This window comes from Triturus cristatus, chromosome 10 (assembly GCF_964204655.1).
Source record: "Triturus cristatus chromosome 10, aTriCri1.1, whole genome shotgun sequence".
In the NCBI taxonomy this organism is placed as follows: domain Eukaryota; kingdom Metazoa; phylum Chordata; class Amphibia; order Caudata; family Salamandridae; genus Triturus; species Triturus cristatus.
In genome coordinates this window covers 277,654,566-277,670,423 of record NC_140593.1, presented here as the reverse complement: position 1 = coordinate 277,670,423, position 15,858 = coordinate 277,654,566, and the positions used below count along the sequence as shown (strand labels likewise).

The 15,858-nt window shown below is 43.0% G+C and overlaps 1 protein-coding gene across 5 annotated transcripts in view; it reads left to right on the top strand.

Moving 5' to 3' along the window:
• Positions 1–15,858, top strand: part of AKAP9 (A-kinase anchoring protein 9) — a 1,384,828-nt gene that overhangs the window by 561,887 nt on the left and 807,083 nt on the right. For all 5 annotated transcript variants that reach the window (XM_085631105.1, XM_085631108.1, XM_085631107.1 and 2 more), the window contains one exon: positions 3,879–4,087. In XM_085631105.1, coding sequence (XP_085487231.1) covers positions 3,879–4,087 — 209 coding nt within the window. The remainder of the gene's footprint in view (positions 1–3,878; positions 4,088–15,858) is intronic.

The window sequence follows — 15,858 nt, the reverse complement described above, 5'->3', positions numbered from 1 at the left end:
GCAACCCACTACCTTGGGAATGAGATTGGCATACAGGCAACCCTAGAATACCAGGGCTATTAAGTGTCAGTACCATAAAGCAGAGGGATCCATAGACATAGACCAGGACAGTCTATGTTCTGTTAGCTCTATTTCATGTATGAGTGCAGATTCTGCTCTTATTAAGAAGGCATCCAACGTGCCTACCACCCCCTGCCCTCCTCTGGATTTGGCCATGACTTATTCAACCACTAACACCAAAAATAAACTGATCAATAAAATTGGTAAAGTCAGTTAAAGTCAATTGGATTGGTCAGGTTAATGAGTAATCCCCAGCCAGCCAGACGGTACCTTTTCTTGAGCACGATGTTTGTCTATATGACATCCGGGATCGAAGTTGAAAAAAGCATGGCCCTGCCCAGCCTCCTTCGGCCTCTGACGGGCACAGACGGGCCCACCCTTGGCCCGCTGACCTTTAAATACGTGCGCCTCCGGGTGCGAAGATGTCGGTGTTTGCGTAGGAGGTAGCGCGGTGGGTTCTGGGGCTACGAGTCCTGGCCCCTATTGGATGGCGTGGCAGAGTGGCGGCAAGTTGACAGTCTTTGCATTGATAATTTCAAGAATGCGCCCATCTGCAGCCGGTGACACCAACCATTGGACATGTTGTCACAAACAATAAACATCATTGATTAAGTATAATAAGATAAGCACTTTCCAAAAATCCCAGTCCTTTCCACATGCAGTTAGGATTACCAGTAGCTTTGCTGCTGAGAAACGGATGCACAAGAGTGCCCAATAACAATTCCTTGATTTAGCTTTGCTCAATATACTAACACATTGCTAGTGCCTATTTCCTGCAGCTGAATTATTTTGAACATTCCCGGACCCACTGTGGGGAATAATGGCTGTGGTTCTTTATGGGTGATATCCAGTACAACATCTCTTAAAGACTTGGTGTTTGGAAATAACTTGCTTATTAAGCTTTCAGTTAAAAGCTGCTTTTCCTTCTTACTAAACCATTATGCCAAGTGAAAAAAAGACTTGTTATTCATGTAAAGTCAGTCTTATAAATCGGTGGGACTTTCCCCATTTAGGAGTGACTGCATCCTGGAGTATCCCAGATATACTGTCACAGAGCTTATTCATATCCAACCAAAGGATCGTAATATTATTTGTCCATGGGTCTACCTTGCCTCCGCCGACCTTTTCATCATCCGTGAACAAAGATCTCTAGTCTCTATTCGGCCATATTTCTGTTGCACATGTCTGTAGTCTCACGCTGACTTCAAGAAGTACCAGTTCCATCCTTCATCAGTCCAGATGACAGGTTGGACCCCCTTACAAAGCAGTTTTTAATGTTCTATTTCAGCTTACTGCCCTTTTCTTTCTTGAGGGGAGCGTCAATGGTGAAGTCTAGGGCTTGTGGAAAAGGGGATACACATGTAATAATAATGTTAGTAGACTAAAATAATCACAGAAGTTTACAACGCATGCGATTACAACACGGTTGTTACAACGACCACGTTGTTACATCGCAGTACCATTACAATGCAAGTCGTTACAACGGCTTGCTCTAGGGGACGCGCTGGACTTAGGAATAGTATTATTTTACTATTCCAACTCCAGTGTGTGCAACAGTAGGGAAGGTATTGGAAAAGGAAATTATACTATTCCTTAGTTTAGAGCGCCCCCTAGAGCAAGTCGTTGTAATGGTAATGCGATGTAATAACGCGATCGTTGTGTGGGAGTGAGACTCTCTAGAAGCCCACCAGTACAGGGGTTCGCCCTTCTGCGTACTCAAGTCCTTGGACTAACAAATAGAAATTGGCACGGAAGCTGTAATATCAGTGAGATAGTTTATTATCACTCATGAGTAGGACTGCATCGACACAGAGCCCTCAGGCAATGTATGAGGCAGTACATGGAGTACAGAAGCCATGGGTCTTTTATGCCCAGTTTGTAGCTGAGTAAGCATGAGAGCTCAAAAAGAGGCAGTACAAGTATACACACGAATAGCTATTCACATATAAGAGTACATACAAATCTCTTAGTCAACAGAGTGGGAGGAGTTTACATAGTTGCTGATATCAGTTAAAATAGCCTGACAGTTACATTTAAGACAGATGCATTCTAGCAGCCACAGGTCTTTCTGACCATGCGCAGTGCTCGGGCTCAGTGCTGAAGGAGTTAACTATAGATGATGACTCAGGCGAAATAGAGAAGCAGGCAACAGTGAAGAGACAAGAAGCACATGGCCAGCACATGGCTAGCACATGGCTAACTAAAGTGGCTGCCACAAGCAAAATGGCTTCAGCTCATGCGAACAGCGATTTCTGTCAATTCCCACAATTGGACAGACCGCGTTGAAATTGCATGCGTTGTAACGCATGCGATGTGATAGCTGTTTCCTAGGACTTTTACCACACCTGGGTAGTTCTCAGGAAAAGTGATGGGAAAGGGGACCTTTGTTGGAAGATGGAACCGCCAATCACCTAGGACCATTTTCTTACAGGCGAAAGACAGTCCTTAATATTTGTTGGAAGAGACTTGGAATTGAAGGGAAAAGATGATCTGATGTCCACTAAAGCTAATAGCAGAACTAAAACTTAGGGCATGGACAGAGCAAGCTGAACCCATGGCACGAGGAGGGTTAGTGCTTCGGGAAAGACATTTGGGACAGTCATGTGCTGAAGGTTGTGAAGCAGATGGGAAGGACTTTAATAGGCAATATCCCAAAGACCAAACATGGTGTTAATCTGAAGAAAGTAGAGCATCGAATAAAAGTGTATTTCACTACCATCGAATCTGTGTCAATGCAAATTATGTACAGTATGTATAGTTCATTTCGAGTGCTAATATGTTCCTATATCCACTTCAGAAATCTATTGATGACGTGCAGACTGACGGTTTTCCAAAGTGGAAAAGGTTTTAATTCTGAGGTAGATCTTTCTTGGCCTAAGCCTCCAGGCTCTGGAGCAACATGCTTGAACCCATGAGACAATTTGATGGCTACTTATCTTTTTGTTGTGTTTGGATATTTTTATCTGGACCTTCTAAAGCTAAAAGACATCTCCTGTTTTTGCCCATACATAGAGCAATGCCAAGAAGCCAATTTTAGCATAATTTGTGTTCTGTAAAACATGTTGATATTAACATGGAGTTGACTACAGAGCTCATCATTCTGCCTTGCCACTTCAGCACAAATCATGAAAAACGTGTGGACTAGCACTGAGGTTAGGCTTATGCTTCCTATGTATTTCAGCTTAAACTGGAACGCTTTTAGATGATCTTTTTAAAAAACCTGAGCTCATTTATTGATGTTACCAGAATGGTTCTCTCTGGTAAACTGTATTCTAAACTTTTCTCTAACAGAACCGTTACATCGCCCATTTGTGAGCAGCTCATTCATTCGTTCATTCAATTCACCACTTGAGATAAACTAAAAGATTATTGGTCTACAGAATTCTAGGATTGGACCATGTTGTCCCCAGTGATGGGCTATCACCTAGTTTTTTGTTAGGCTTTGCATGAATTGTTAACATTTGAGCATTGTGAAATGATTGCTAATTGAGAACATCAGCTGGTTTTAGAATCAATCCTTTAAAGACATCCAGGCATCCTTTCTAAGATTCCTATTTTGCTGCTGAATGATCATGGAGTCCCAAGTATACAAAGTGATTGCAAGGCTATTGTTTAGATCATCTTGGATTAAATTGAAATTTGGAAAAACTACAGCAGTGGAATTTTAGTATGCTCAAAGACACTCAATATGTAAAAGAATGAGAATGTGCCCAAAATATTTGTGATTTTTAGTTGATGATGGAATAAAGTTACTGATAACATTTTAATCAAAATGATTTGAGATGCTCTTTTGATTAAAATGTCTTTTATCTTCACAGGCAAAGTCTACAAAAAGCTAATAACAGGCTCCTGAAGATTCTTTTGGAGGTGGTAAAAATGACTGTGGCTGTTGAAGAAACAATTGGGCATCATGTCCTCAGATTGTTGGATAAATCTGGAAAAAGCTATCCTCCTTCCAGAGTAATTGTTTGGGAACCAGACACAGAAATGCATATAAAGCCTTCTGTCCTAGAGGGTCTTGTAGCAGGTATGATGCTTTAAAATGTATTGCCACTGAATGTCCTTTTTGTTTATTTTAAAACTAATTTATTAAATTATATTTAGCGCTCCAAGTCATGCAGCCCCTCATCGGGCTCAGCATTGCTGATTACATCATTTCAAGATAACATGCATACTTAAAGAAGATAGTGTACATGTATGGGATGTTTACAACATGCAAGTTCTCTATTCAGTATGTTCTGCCAGTAACAAAACCACTTAAACTTTATTATGGGTGGGAAAATGGGAAGGGGAGTGTGGAATGTCCTAGTGGCATCTACAAGCGGGTTTGACTTCTTCAGTAGCCATGCAATATATTAGAGTTATGTGGGTGGATCTGGCGTTGCATTCTGTTGGGGCGGTGTTAACATAGGGGCATCTTGTAATGGAGAGTCACGGAAAGGCATTCCCAACCCAAGGACTCAAATGAGGGGGGTGGGGAGGGGTGGGGGGCAAGATGTGCCTCTTCATGGCAGACGGTAGTCATTGGAAACCAAATCTTTATGAGCCAGGGCTAGAGCATCCCATAAGTCTGAGATGGGTAATTTCTGAAATCCTCTGCATAGTGATGCGCCCTCGGCTGGGTCAAGTGTTGAAGGCCTTGTTGCCAGGTGGGCATGGTGGGAGGTTCACCACCTTCCATCGGTGAGTGATGGCACTTTGTGCCAGGAGGGGGGCAAGGTAATGGAATCTGGTAGTGATTTTACCTCCTTCCCCTCTGGGGTAACCCCCCCAAGAGGACTGATCTCGGAGTGTGTTGGAGTGGTCTGTCAGTGAGGCGCTCCAAGACAGCAAGGACCTCGGACCAAAAGGGTTGTAATTTCGTACAGTTCCACATCATATGGGTTAGGTGTGCTGGTGTCTGTTGGCTTCGGGGACAGGCTGTGGGGAAGAATACATGCAATTTCTGGAAGTCAAATAGGCTCTGTGCAGACAACAGATTTTGATAAATATAAAACAAGCATTCCGGGGAATCTGTAAGGGGTATTAAAGCACAGCTTGACACTCTTTTTTATTGTGGAGTGTACTGAGTTCATCCTCCTAGTCTGCCCTAAGTTTGTGTAGGGAGATGTTGGTGTATACTCGAATCCCTCGGTATAGCCAGGTGACCAATTTCCTCTTGTGTCCCATTGTGTATAATGCTTGCAGGGCTGCATATGTTGGCGGCTCTTGTTGAGCCACCCACCACGACAGGCGCATTGCCAATTGTAACCTACCGTACGTGAGTAGTTCTTTGGCTGGGAGCTTGATGCGTCCACTCAGGGCTTCAAAGTCCATGAGGACAAATCAGCAGCCTCCCAGTGCCACAGGTCGCCTGAGGAGAGCTAAATTGGACGAGTGAATTTCATTGCTTTATTAGCATCTCTATACATCGATTCATTTGTGTTTTTCATATACATAAACCCTCTGTTTCAGACATACAAAACATGATGTTACAAAATCACAGAATTAATGGAGATGTTGCTGGTCACTGCCTTGAGAAAAGAAAAAATTAAGATGCTCTTCTTTCCAGTTTTCCTATTCTAGTTGAATAGGCATAAGAACACCTCAGTTTCTTCTTTGTGGTCACCAGGCTACAGTAGTGCTATGGTATTGACATTTTTTCAGGCAGGTCATCTGCTCTCTGTACTGCTCTTTGCCCATTAGTTCATGTAGCCACAAGGGCTGTGGGCTCACGTGTAGAGAAAAGGCCATCTTGGTAAGCAAGGCTTTCACATTGTTTGCTACCAAGTTTCATATTTGTACTACTTCTGCCTTCCTTACTGGATGCCCCTTCTTTAGTACTCAATTCTATGAATCTCTCTTGTCTTAAAAACAATCTGTGACATGAAGAGTGAACATCTTCTCGCTTGGAGAATGTGATCGTCCTTTTTTTTTTTTTAATTTTTTTTTATTTTTACATTTTTCAGTACATAAACAACCTAAGAAACAAAATCATGGTTTCATCAGTGGGCATACATGATATAAGTAGGCAGCACAGCAGTACACATTTAGTCTGCAATGGACAGCATCACATATTTAGACAGCAATAGAATCATATTACAAATAGCAGAATAACAAGATACAGAAAAATACATCAGTTATCATTCATGGTGAGCAAATAAGATGTCAATGGACCCCATATGTCACGAGGTTTAGAGGCACTAGGGAGTTCTTCAGCATAGCAAGTAAGTTGGTCCCAGCAGTACACCAAGTCCTGCAGCCATTGCTTATGTGCCGGCGCCCGTCTGCCACCTCAACGCATAGCACCCCTGCGCTTAGCCAATAGTAGTGCCACCGCCATCAATCTTCTAACAGCTCTTATAGTGGAGACAAGTCCCAGTAAACACAGTTGTGGGGTACATGCCACGGGTGTTCCCACCATTTCGGTCAGACTTTGTGTGACCTGCACCCAGAATTCTGCAACCTTCGGACAGGCCCAGGCAAAATGCGGAAAGTCTGCATGAGGGGCACTGCACCTGTCACAGCTGGCAGAGTCTTTCAATCCACATTTAAATAACAAAACAGGTGTATATTTAAAATGAATGAGTTTAAGATTACCATTGGCAGTGAGCCGTTCTGGCATTTTACAACTTTCATGTCAATCATCTTCGGACAACGGGTCAGAGAGAGCTGCATTCCATTTAACCAGCGATGCATCTCCCGTAACTAACCCCTCTCTCTGCGAGGTGTGGTATAATCGTGAAATAAGTTGAGATTTCGTTTGAGTTGCATAGATGAGGTACAATGCATCCAGTGTCGGGTACAGTGTGCGTATAGCCGTGCACAGCTTCTGTGCTCGCTTCCCGAGTTCCTGCCATGCACAGACTGTGCATTGCACCGCATCTATTTCCCCCTTCTCAAAGACCGAGTGAGTGTTCACAGTCATTGCCTTGAGCGGTATCAGATGCACATCTCCCGCCTCCACCGCCACATGCAGAATATTAGCCGGAGCTTGTTGCCAGTAGTAGACATAGTGGACCTGCGCGCATTGATAGTACAACTGCAGATCTGGAGCTGCAAAGCCGCCCATATCATATGGGAGGGTTAAGACTTCCGATTTCACTCAGGGGCCTTTTTCCCTCCATGCAAGTGTAATCAACAACTATCGGAGTGTATCAAAGAAATTTTGTTTGAGACGGACTGGAATGTTAATAAATAAGTATAAAAACCTAGGAAGGACGATAATTTTAATCAATGCTATCCTGTCAGCCAGCGATAACGGCAATTTGATCCACCTAGTGACTTGCTCTTCAAGTGACATGACTGCTCTACCATAATTTGTTTGAACGACCACCTGTGGATCTCTATGTATCCATATCCCTAGATACTTTACAGTGTCTACTCTCAATTCTAAGGGATAATCAATCTCTATTCGGTTCGTGCTATCGGTCAAAGGCATGACTATAGATTTGGCCCAGTTTATTCCCAGCACTGCATGCCATTCAAACCTTATGTATTCCCTGATAAGTTGCGCTTGATGTGTCTCCGGATCGCGAACATATAGCACCATGTCATCTGCATACATGGACACTGCCAGCAGGCGTTGATAAAATCGCAGTGCAGTATGTGCATAACGTTGCTGCAGGATACACGTCAAGGGCTCCAGCACCACCGCAAATAGTAGTGGGCATCCCTGTCGCGCACCACACTATGTCAGACGTGTGCCCGTTCAGTCGCACTCGTGCTATAGGATCCGTGTACAATAACTGGAACCAGTTTCTAAAAATAAAGGAGACTCCCATGCGATGTAAAACTGTGAACAAGTAGGTCCAGGAGATCGAATCAAAAGCCTTGGCGGCATCTAAGCGGACCGCCACCGCAGGCAATGTTGGCTCTAGCACATGCAGTAACGCAAACAGCCTGCGTAAATTGTGTGACGTCGAACACGCAGGCATAAACCCAGACTGATCTGGGAGAACCATAGTAGGGAGGAGCAATCGCAGATGGGTAGCCAACACCTTTGCCAGAATCTTAACATCGGTATTCATAAGTGATGAAGGCCGATACAATTCACAACTATTCGGCGCCTTACCAGGCTTCAGCAGCGTTATAATCAGTGCTTCTCGCATTGTGGCTGGCAGACATTTTTGCTGATATGCTTCGAGATACAACTCATGCAAACACGGTGCCAATAAGTCTATATATTCTTTATAAAACTCAGCTAGCAAACCATCTGTGCCAGTAGCCTTCCCATTCGGTAACGCCATAATAGCATCCTGTATTTCATTGATCGTAAGTTGGTGCTTTAAAAAATCTTGCTGCCTCCGCAAAAGCCAGACAAGTGCGATATCTTCGAAGTATTGTGCAATATCTACTTGCCGCCGACGTACGACTTGCATACATGGCCTGATAATAACACACAAACTTGTCAAGTATCCCTGCCATGTCATAGTGTATAGTGCCCTCATCTGCTACAATCTTAACTATATGTATCTTACCCCATGGTTCTGCAATTTTGTTGGCTAATGCTCTCCCTGGTCTACCTCCTTTGCCATAATATCTTGCCATCCATCGACGCAACATGTGGCGCACCTCTTGATCCGCCGTATCATTATACTCTGTGACCTTACTCCTTATATTTGCTAGGGTAGCTGAATCCGGCGTGACCTCATACTCACGCTCTAATCGGCCCAGTTCCTGCTCTAATGTCCTCTTAGTACCGAAAAACCCCAGCTTGTAATCTTATACAGGCACCCCGTATTGTCACCTTGAAGGCTTCCCAGAGAATTCCCATACCGTCTACAGACCCTCTATTGCGTGCAAAATAATCAACGATAGCTTCTCTCACCCCTTCACAGAAAACTTGATCTAACAGAGAGGAAAATTGAAGGCGCCACTGAAATTGCGTAGGTGTGTGCGTGGGTATGTTCATACTGAGCAGGACAGGGGAGTGATCCGATAGTGTCTTGGGTAGATGGCGAATATCGGTGGTCCATGTATTAGCATCAGTTGTCGCTATACGGAAATAAAGATGCAACCAGGAGTGACTCACATTTGAGTGACACGTACCCTCCTTTAAACAAGGGTTGCACAGTCTCCACATATCCAACAGTCCCAAGTCTCTCATATCATTAGTGACAGAGAGTGTTGCTCTTTTAAGCGTGATCTCCACCGAGGTCACGCGATCCTCCCCAGGCACCAGCACAACATTGAATTCCCCGCCACAAACAATGGCAGATGGAGTCAATTTATGTATTTTACCCCACATCGTCTCAAAAAACCTTGGGTCGTCTATATTAGGCCCATAGAGGTTTGCAATTGTCACCCGTATGCCGCACAATATCCCCTGCACCAGGATATATCTGCCCATATCATCCTTGTCAACATGCAGAGTTTTGAAGGGGATGCCTTTCTTAATCAGTATCATTACACCTCTCGCATAGGAGGAGTAAGAGGATGTTATCCACACTCCTGCCCATCTACTGGCCACTGCCTCCGCTGCATGCGTGGTGAGATGGGTTTTTTGTAGCAATGCTATGTGAATATTATGACGGTCCAAATATGCCAAGACCTGCCTTATTTTTTTGGGATTATTAGGGCTTCTAACATTCCATGTCAACCATGATATAGTAGTATTCTTAACGTCTGCCATTCCGCTCAGTATCTAGTGTGTCAGCCTGCCATTTGACATTGCTCAATCTTGTACATGCCATTGTCATTTTAAACGATGTGCCCAACTTATTATTGTTCTAGTATATTTCCCCAAAGCTTCCCCCCTCCCACTTCAGCATCCCAATTGTGCTAAGGATCCCACAGCAAACAACAAACTCACAATCATGCTGCAGTATGACATACAACAACAAAAGAGCATGGCCAAAGTTGCGCCCAAAATAACGTAAACCAATGTGGGATACTCCCTCCAGGGGGCGTCGCCAGTAGCCGCCAGCCCCCAAGACAAAGCCAGGAGGGGGTCAAGGTATGTATACAATCTACCCCACCCAGGAATAGCAACCAGTAGCATTGCATAGTTAAAACAAGAAAGTTTGCAACCTGAAATTATACGATGCAAGAGCATTACGTGGGTCAATACACCAAAACTAAGAGGAGCATATATAAAATATGTTGGATCTAAAGAGAGAGGTCTGTCCGTCCGCAGATAACTTGCGGGGGCCACCATCTTGAGGAATAAACGTCTCCTCCTCTAACTCCACACAGCAGGCTCGGAGAGCGATGCACGTTCCAGCAAAGTGATACTCTTGCTAAGGCAGCCCAGATAATGTCTTTGTTCTACTGGATGGTGGCGGTTTCAGCAGGATATTAGCCGGATTGTTACCTCGACCGGCAGAGCAGCACTAAGGTGCGGCCATCTTGCGTCGGGCTCTCTAGCGCCCCCCAATGTGATTGTCCTTTGACTAGTCCTTTGTGACTGTGTGCACAGTTCCTCACCATGAGAAAGGGCTTTGCACCTTTTAGATGACCGTGGAGCTAGACTGTTTTTCTCTTTAGTGAGCCCCTAGTGGACACCTTTGTTTGTTTCATTTTAATCATGCTTCAAGTGAGATTCTGACAAGTAGAGGAGATCTGATTTGTAAAAGACTTTCTGTTTTGGAGCTCATTGTTAGTCCATATTTAAGGTTACATTTTGGAGAGATCTTTTGTATCAGGAAGAGGGATGAGTTCTGGATCTATGTTTAACACATCTCTGCTGTGGGACTTGGAATCTGAGAGTCTCACCTTGGCAAACCGGTTCCTATCTGAGGACATTCTAAATGTCCTTCCACCAAACCAAAATGTTTAGGAAGGTGGAAAAAGCTCCTAGGTTTGGGTGTGTGTTGTGATCCAGAATGCCTCTCCTAACATTTTTGGACTTTGCCATTTCTATGGTTAAAGATGGTATTAATATTAAAAACATAAACTGGTAAATTGCTGTAATTTTAGCCCATATGCGACTACCAGAGCCATGATCAGTATTCCATTTTCCACTATTTTGAGATTTTAAATGTTCTTAAGAACAAATTCCCTTAGAATCCTTTTATTTCTGTTAAGTGAAACCTTAAACTACAAATTGTATTTCTTGATTTGTGACTTACATGAGCCCATCTATTTATATTCATTAAGGTTATTGACTTTGAAGACTATGCGTAATAGCTATTACCTATTCTTCTAAAGTGAGTGATGTTTTCCAGTTGCATGTACAGATCTTCCTTGTATTTCCTTATGGAGTGCCTGCCGCAGGGTGCAGGGTTTTACACACACACCTCATTTCCCCATAGGAGCCTGTGTTACAGCCGGTTGTTGGGTGGAACACCAGCTTCCATAGGAAACAATAGGAATCTGACCAAACAGTGTTCGGTCGCATCGTAATGCGGCGGGTGGAACCACCGACGGTCAGTTGGTCGGTACCGATTCCGAATCGTGTTGGGTGGAAAGTTTCTGCCCAACATCGTATTGAGCCTCTTAATCTTAAAACTAACCCTGTCCCAATAACTTCCAACGGAAATGTTATGCCGGCATAGCTTTTTCATTCCGCTGGTGCACACCACAACCCTGACACATTGGGAACTATGCCTCTGCTAACTTTCTCTCACCCAGAAGGAACTACCTTCGCCTACAAGTGCTGTTTCCCTCTTACAAGCACAGAGAAGCATGAAAGCCTGAACCCCCCTCGCTGCCCCAACACACCTAGGAAATGTCTTGGGATTCCTTGGCCCCCATCTATGTCTTAAAATTCATATTTGTCTGGTTGTCATACATAACAAATTTCCCCATTCCAACTCCTCCTCCCCCCTATCCACCAAACACTTTGCCCTCAAAAAAATGTTTCTTCAGGATCAGATAGCGTGAATTATGTCTACTTATGTCTGGTCATCTGTTTTTTGGTCATTGCATTTCATAGTCTCAGTTCTGAATCTCAAGCCCGTTTGAAAGGTTATATTTTGAGTGGTCACTTGAAGAGTAAATTGTTTGTACTCTCCTTTTTATACCCTCCTAGAAGAGCTGAAGGTGTTACAGAACGTAGGGTACTCTGCTCCCAGGCATATTCCCGATTGTTTGAATTTATACCTGCAGTTCATTCAGTGAATTGTTAATTTCATTGATGAGATGCAATAGTGCTTACTCGACTGAACACCACATTTTTATTAATGAGCGAGACATTATACAAGTACAGATTTAAAACACTGTATTGTTCACAGGGCACTACTTGCCCGAAATCGAAATTACAGTGACTAGTTTCTTTCTTACTTATCAACTGACCTAGAGTTTCCAGTCAGCTGACAGAGGATTGTTGCCACGCCCACGATTCAGGTATAAAAGATAAGGAGGCCGTTCCCTCCACTTCCAGGATTCCCCCCCTTAGGAATTACTCATTCATGTAAAACTTGAAATGGAGTCAGAGACTTTTTAAGGCATGGGCAAAGGGGGCTCTGGTCCAGGGCCCCCACCTTTCTAGGGGCCCCATCATTAAGCATCCAGGACAGTCCCAGACAGTGGCATAACGCAACAATTATAGGGCTACCTACACAGTATGAAAAGGGGGCTCCCAGGTCTCCAATACCTTGTAAATATTCAGAGGCTTTGCACTGAATGGGGGCCCCCTGAAGGACTAGGGCCCCCTTAAAAAAAAATTGAACCAATAAAGATGGTTGTTGATGATCAGACTATAGCTGCTGAGGGATTTTATGATCTGAAAATGGATAATAAATTCAGAATTCTTCTGAGCATGGGGCCCCCAAATAATGTTTGGCCCAGGGCCCCCACAATCCTTAAGATGTCCCTGAATGGAGTACATCAAATTCAGGAAATGCTTTAAAGGCGCACCTTTTTACACTTGCAGCTGCATAACCTTGGTGTACCTATAGCATCCTAAATCTACTTTATGCTAGTCAGGCGCATGAGACCGGCCAGCCCTTTATGCCTGGACTCCGGACTCCTGCATGCCCAAGGCTTTGATATCTTGTGAACATATTAGTGGTTCTATTGTATAATATTGTCCATCGAAGCAGAAGGGCTGATCAGGACATATTGCTATCGCTGGCACCTGTTCACCATGGCTTTCCAACGTATTCATTCTGCTCCCTGTCCTAGAGCACTCGGACACCAAAGTGGGTGTTTAGTAAGGCTTAACTAAATTCCTAAAATAAAATGAAAAAAAAGGTAACTAGCATCTGTGTCGCTTTTGATGAGCATAAAATGTTTATTAAAGCCTGACCCTTTTTGGGGGGATTTTCAAACCCGTGAGCAAGTCTTTTAATCGAGCTAAGTTCCTACTTTTTGTTGTACGAAAAACGTTCTTGTTACTTATTTACTAACTTAACCATCAAAGCTCCTTCTGTGAACATGTACCAACACGTTTTATCTCAAAATAGATCATGGTATGTTGAATTTGCTTAGTAACATAATAAAGGGCAATGTTTATAGTTGCACTTAAGATTATGCAATACCTTTCCACTCTGGGCCAGGATTTTGTGAGCTCTGCTTTTGAAAAGGCTCAGTGAGAAGATGTTTAAAATAACTCAGTTATTTCAGAGCTAATTGTTGAATTCACTGTGCAACTGACAGGACACAGGCTCAAATCCCTGCAGGGCAAACACCCTACTTAAATCGATACAGTGAGCAGAAGTAAGCATATACCTGCAGCACCTGTTGTTCAGTTTTTAGGTACTTTGAAAGTAATTGCTTTCAGTGGTAAGTGCATAAAATTAGTTAGTTTAAAAACAATTGTATGTATGCATGTAGCAAATACGGTATTTGGTGATACGTGTAGCTCATGGGTTAATATTGGCAGAGTAGGCTGTTCTATATATTTATGAAAACTACAATTTATGCAGTCGTGCTATGTATGTTTTTATCCTAGTGCTGTGTCCTCAATTAGAGTTTGTTGGCATCGTCCATCTGCTACAGAGACACCTTCCTCTGTTAGTTTCATGGGATTCCCCTCAAGCATGTCTACTGCGACTCCATTTAGTAGCGTGATGATGCTGATGTTTTTTTCCCTCGTCGGTAATTGGTTGGAAAAACAATTCGGAAATATAGAATACAGAGATAAGGAATCAGAAATGTTAGTTTATGACAGCACTAACACTTCAACCACGAAAATTGTACTTTAGAATAGCATTTACATAAAAGTAAGAAATAAAGAGGGCTATGTTTCTCTCTTTTCTCAGTTATACCTAAAGTTGAAAGCACAAAAAAATCTTCAAATGGGTTTCCACTCTTTATGTAAACACTTAATGGTAAACCTTATAAAAGATAACATGTGCTTCTGGAAGTTCAGCATTAGTGCATTCCTTCTACAATTCATTATGTAGTGGTCTATAAATGAAAATTATTGTGGCTTCATTACCTATTAATCAAATTTTAAAGAAATGTTATGTCTTAAATTTGACATAGATTCCCCTCTCAATAACTATCTATTGCAAGGCGAGTGATCCCAACTATCGCAAGGAGAGTGATTCTCCTATATGCACTACTTTATTATGCCCCGTTAAAATGGATTCTCCGGGCTTCAATCTCAATGCACAGTCTAATACATGCTACTGTTCCGTAGAAATATTGTATGGTAATATGGACAAGATTAGGAGCTTGATGAGCTCAGTTATTTATGTTATCAAGTTAGTGACGGTAGGATGTTTAGATTTTCTTTGTGACATGATAAAAAAACACTTTTCTCATCAGGTCCTCCACATGTAGGTTCACTGACTGATGGCAGTGCTACTTAATTGTGGTCAGGCCTACTCTTTGTATTTTTGTTGTTCTGCCATTTTCTTGTTTTTACTATTTTCCACACTTTTGTATCACCAGTTGATCTGATGCTTTCTCTTCTTTTGTGACTCTTGGTTCCCTTGCCGGATTATTGGTCCATCCGCAAGGATTAATTGGGTGAATGCTGGGTCAGGTCTGAACTCATTCATTATGATTGTTGTCTTGATTCTGGCAACAGATGGTTCTGCATTGCCATTGTAATGGGTTATCCGTCTCATGATTAGTGGGCATAATTGAAAGGCCATAATTCACCTTTGCGATTGACAGCCTAGCTTTGACTGAGTATTCCGTAGATAAAGCAAAATAATACACAAATAATTTTGTTCATTTACCAAGAAATCCTTCACAGGTTTGTATCTTACCTGCCAATTGAGGAGTGCCAAAGATAATTTCTAAACTGCTATGATTTTATAGCATAATTGTGCCCACAGTGTGAACTATAGATGTAAATTAGCATTAGTGTGCACATGATGCACCTCGGCTCTCCTCAGGAGGTGGAAGGGTGGGGTCCCCAGCATGCATTTACACCCTCTGTTTATCTTCTGCTTTCATTTCTTTTCTACTCATTGTGGAGGGTGATCTCTAAACACTAACATTCAGGCTGCATTCAACTATTGGTTACATCCTATTTGGGGATTTGCATTAACAAAGTAGGTCGCACACTGCTCGTCATACCCGCAAATAGCCCCATAGAACTCTGGATAATGAAGTAGCAACGGTGAGTACGCCTATGCCACGAGTATGTCACTATAATGCCATCCCTGGACACGTGTTTCGAGGTAATTGCGACCTACTTTGTTAATGTATTTAAGCTCTCTCGAGCGATTTGGGCTGACGAGCCTTGGTTCCGCACCTGCGCGCCGGTAGAGGTATTTTACCTTTAATATTTTGGCAGTCTACTTGGCGCCCCACATACCTACCTGCTCCCTGCTGACGAGAGGCAATTACCTCGAAACACGTGTCCAGGGATGGCATTATAGTGACATACATAGGCGTACTCACCGTTGCTACTACATTATCCAGAGTTCTATGGGGCTATTTGCGGGTATGACGAGCAGTGTGCGACCTACTTTG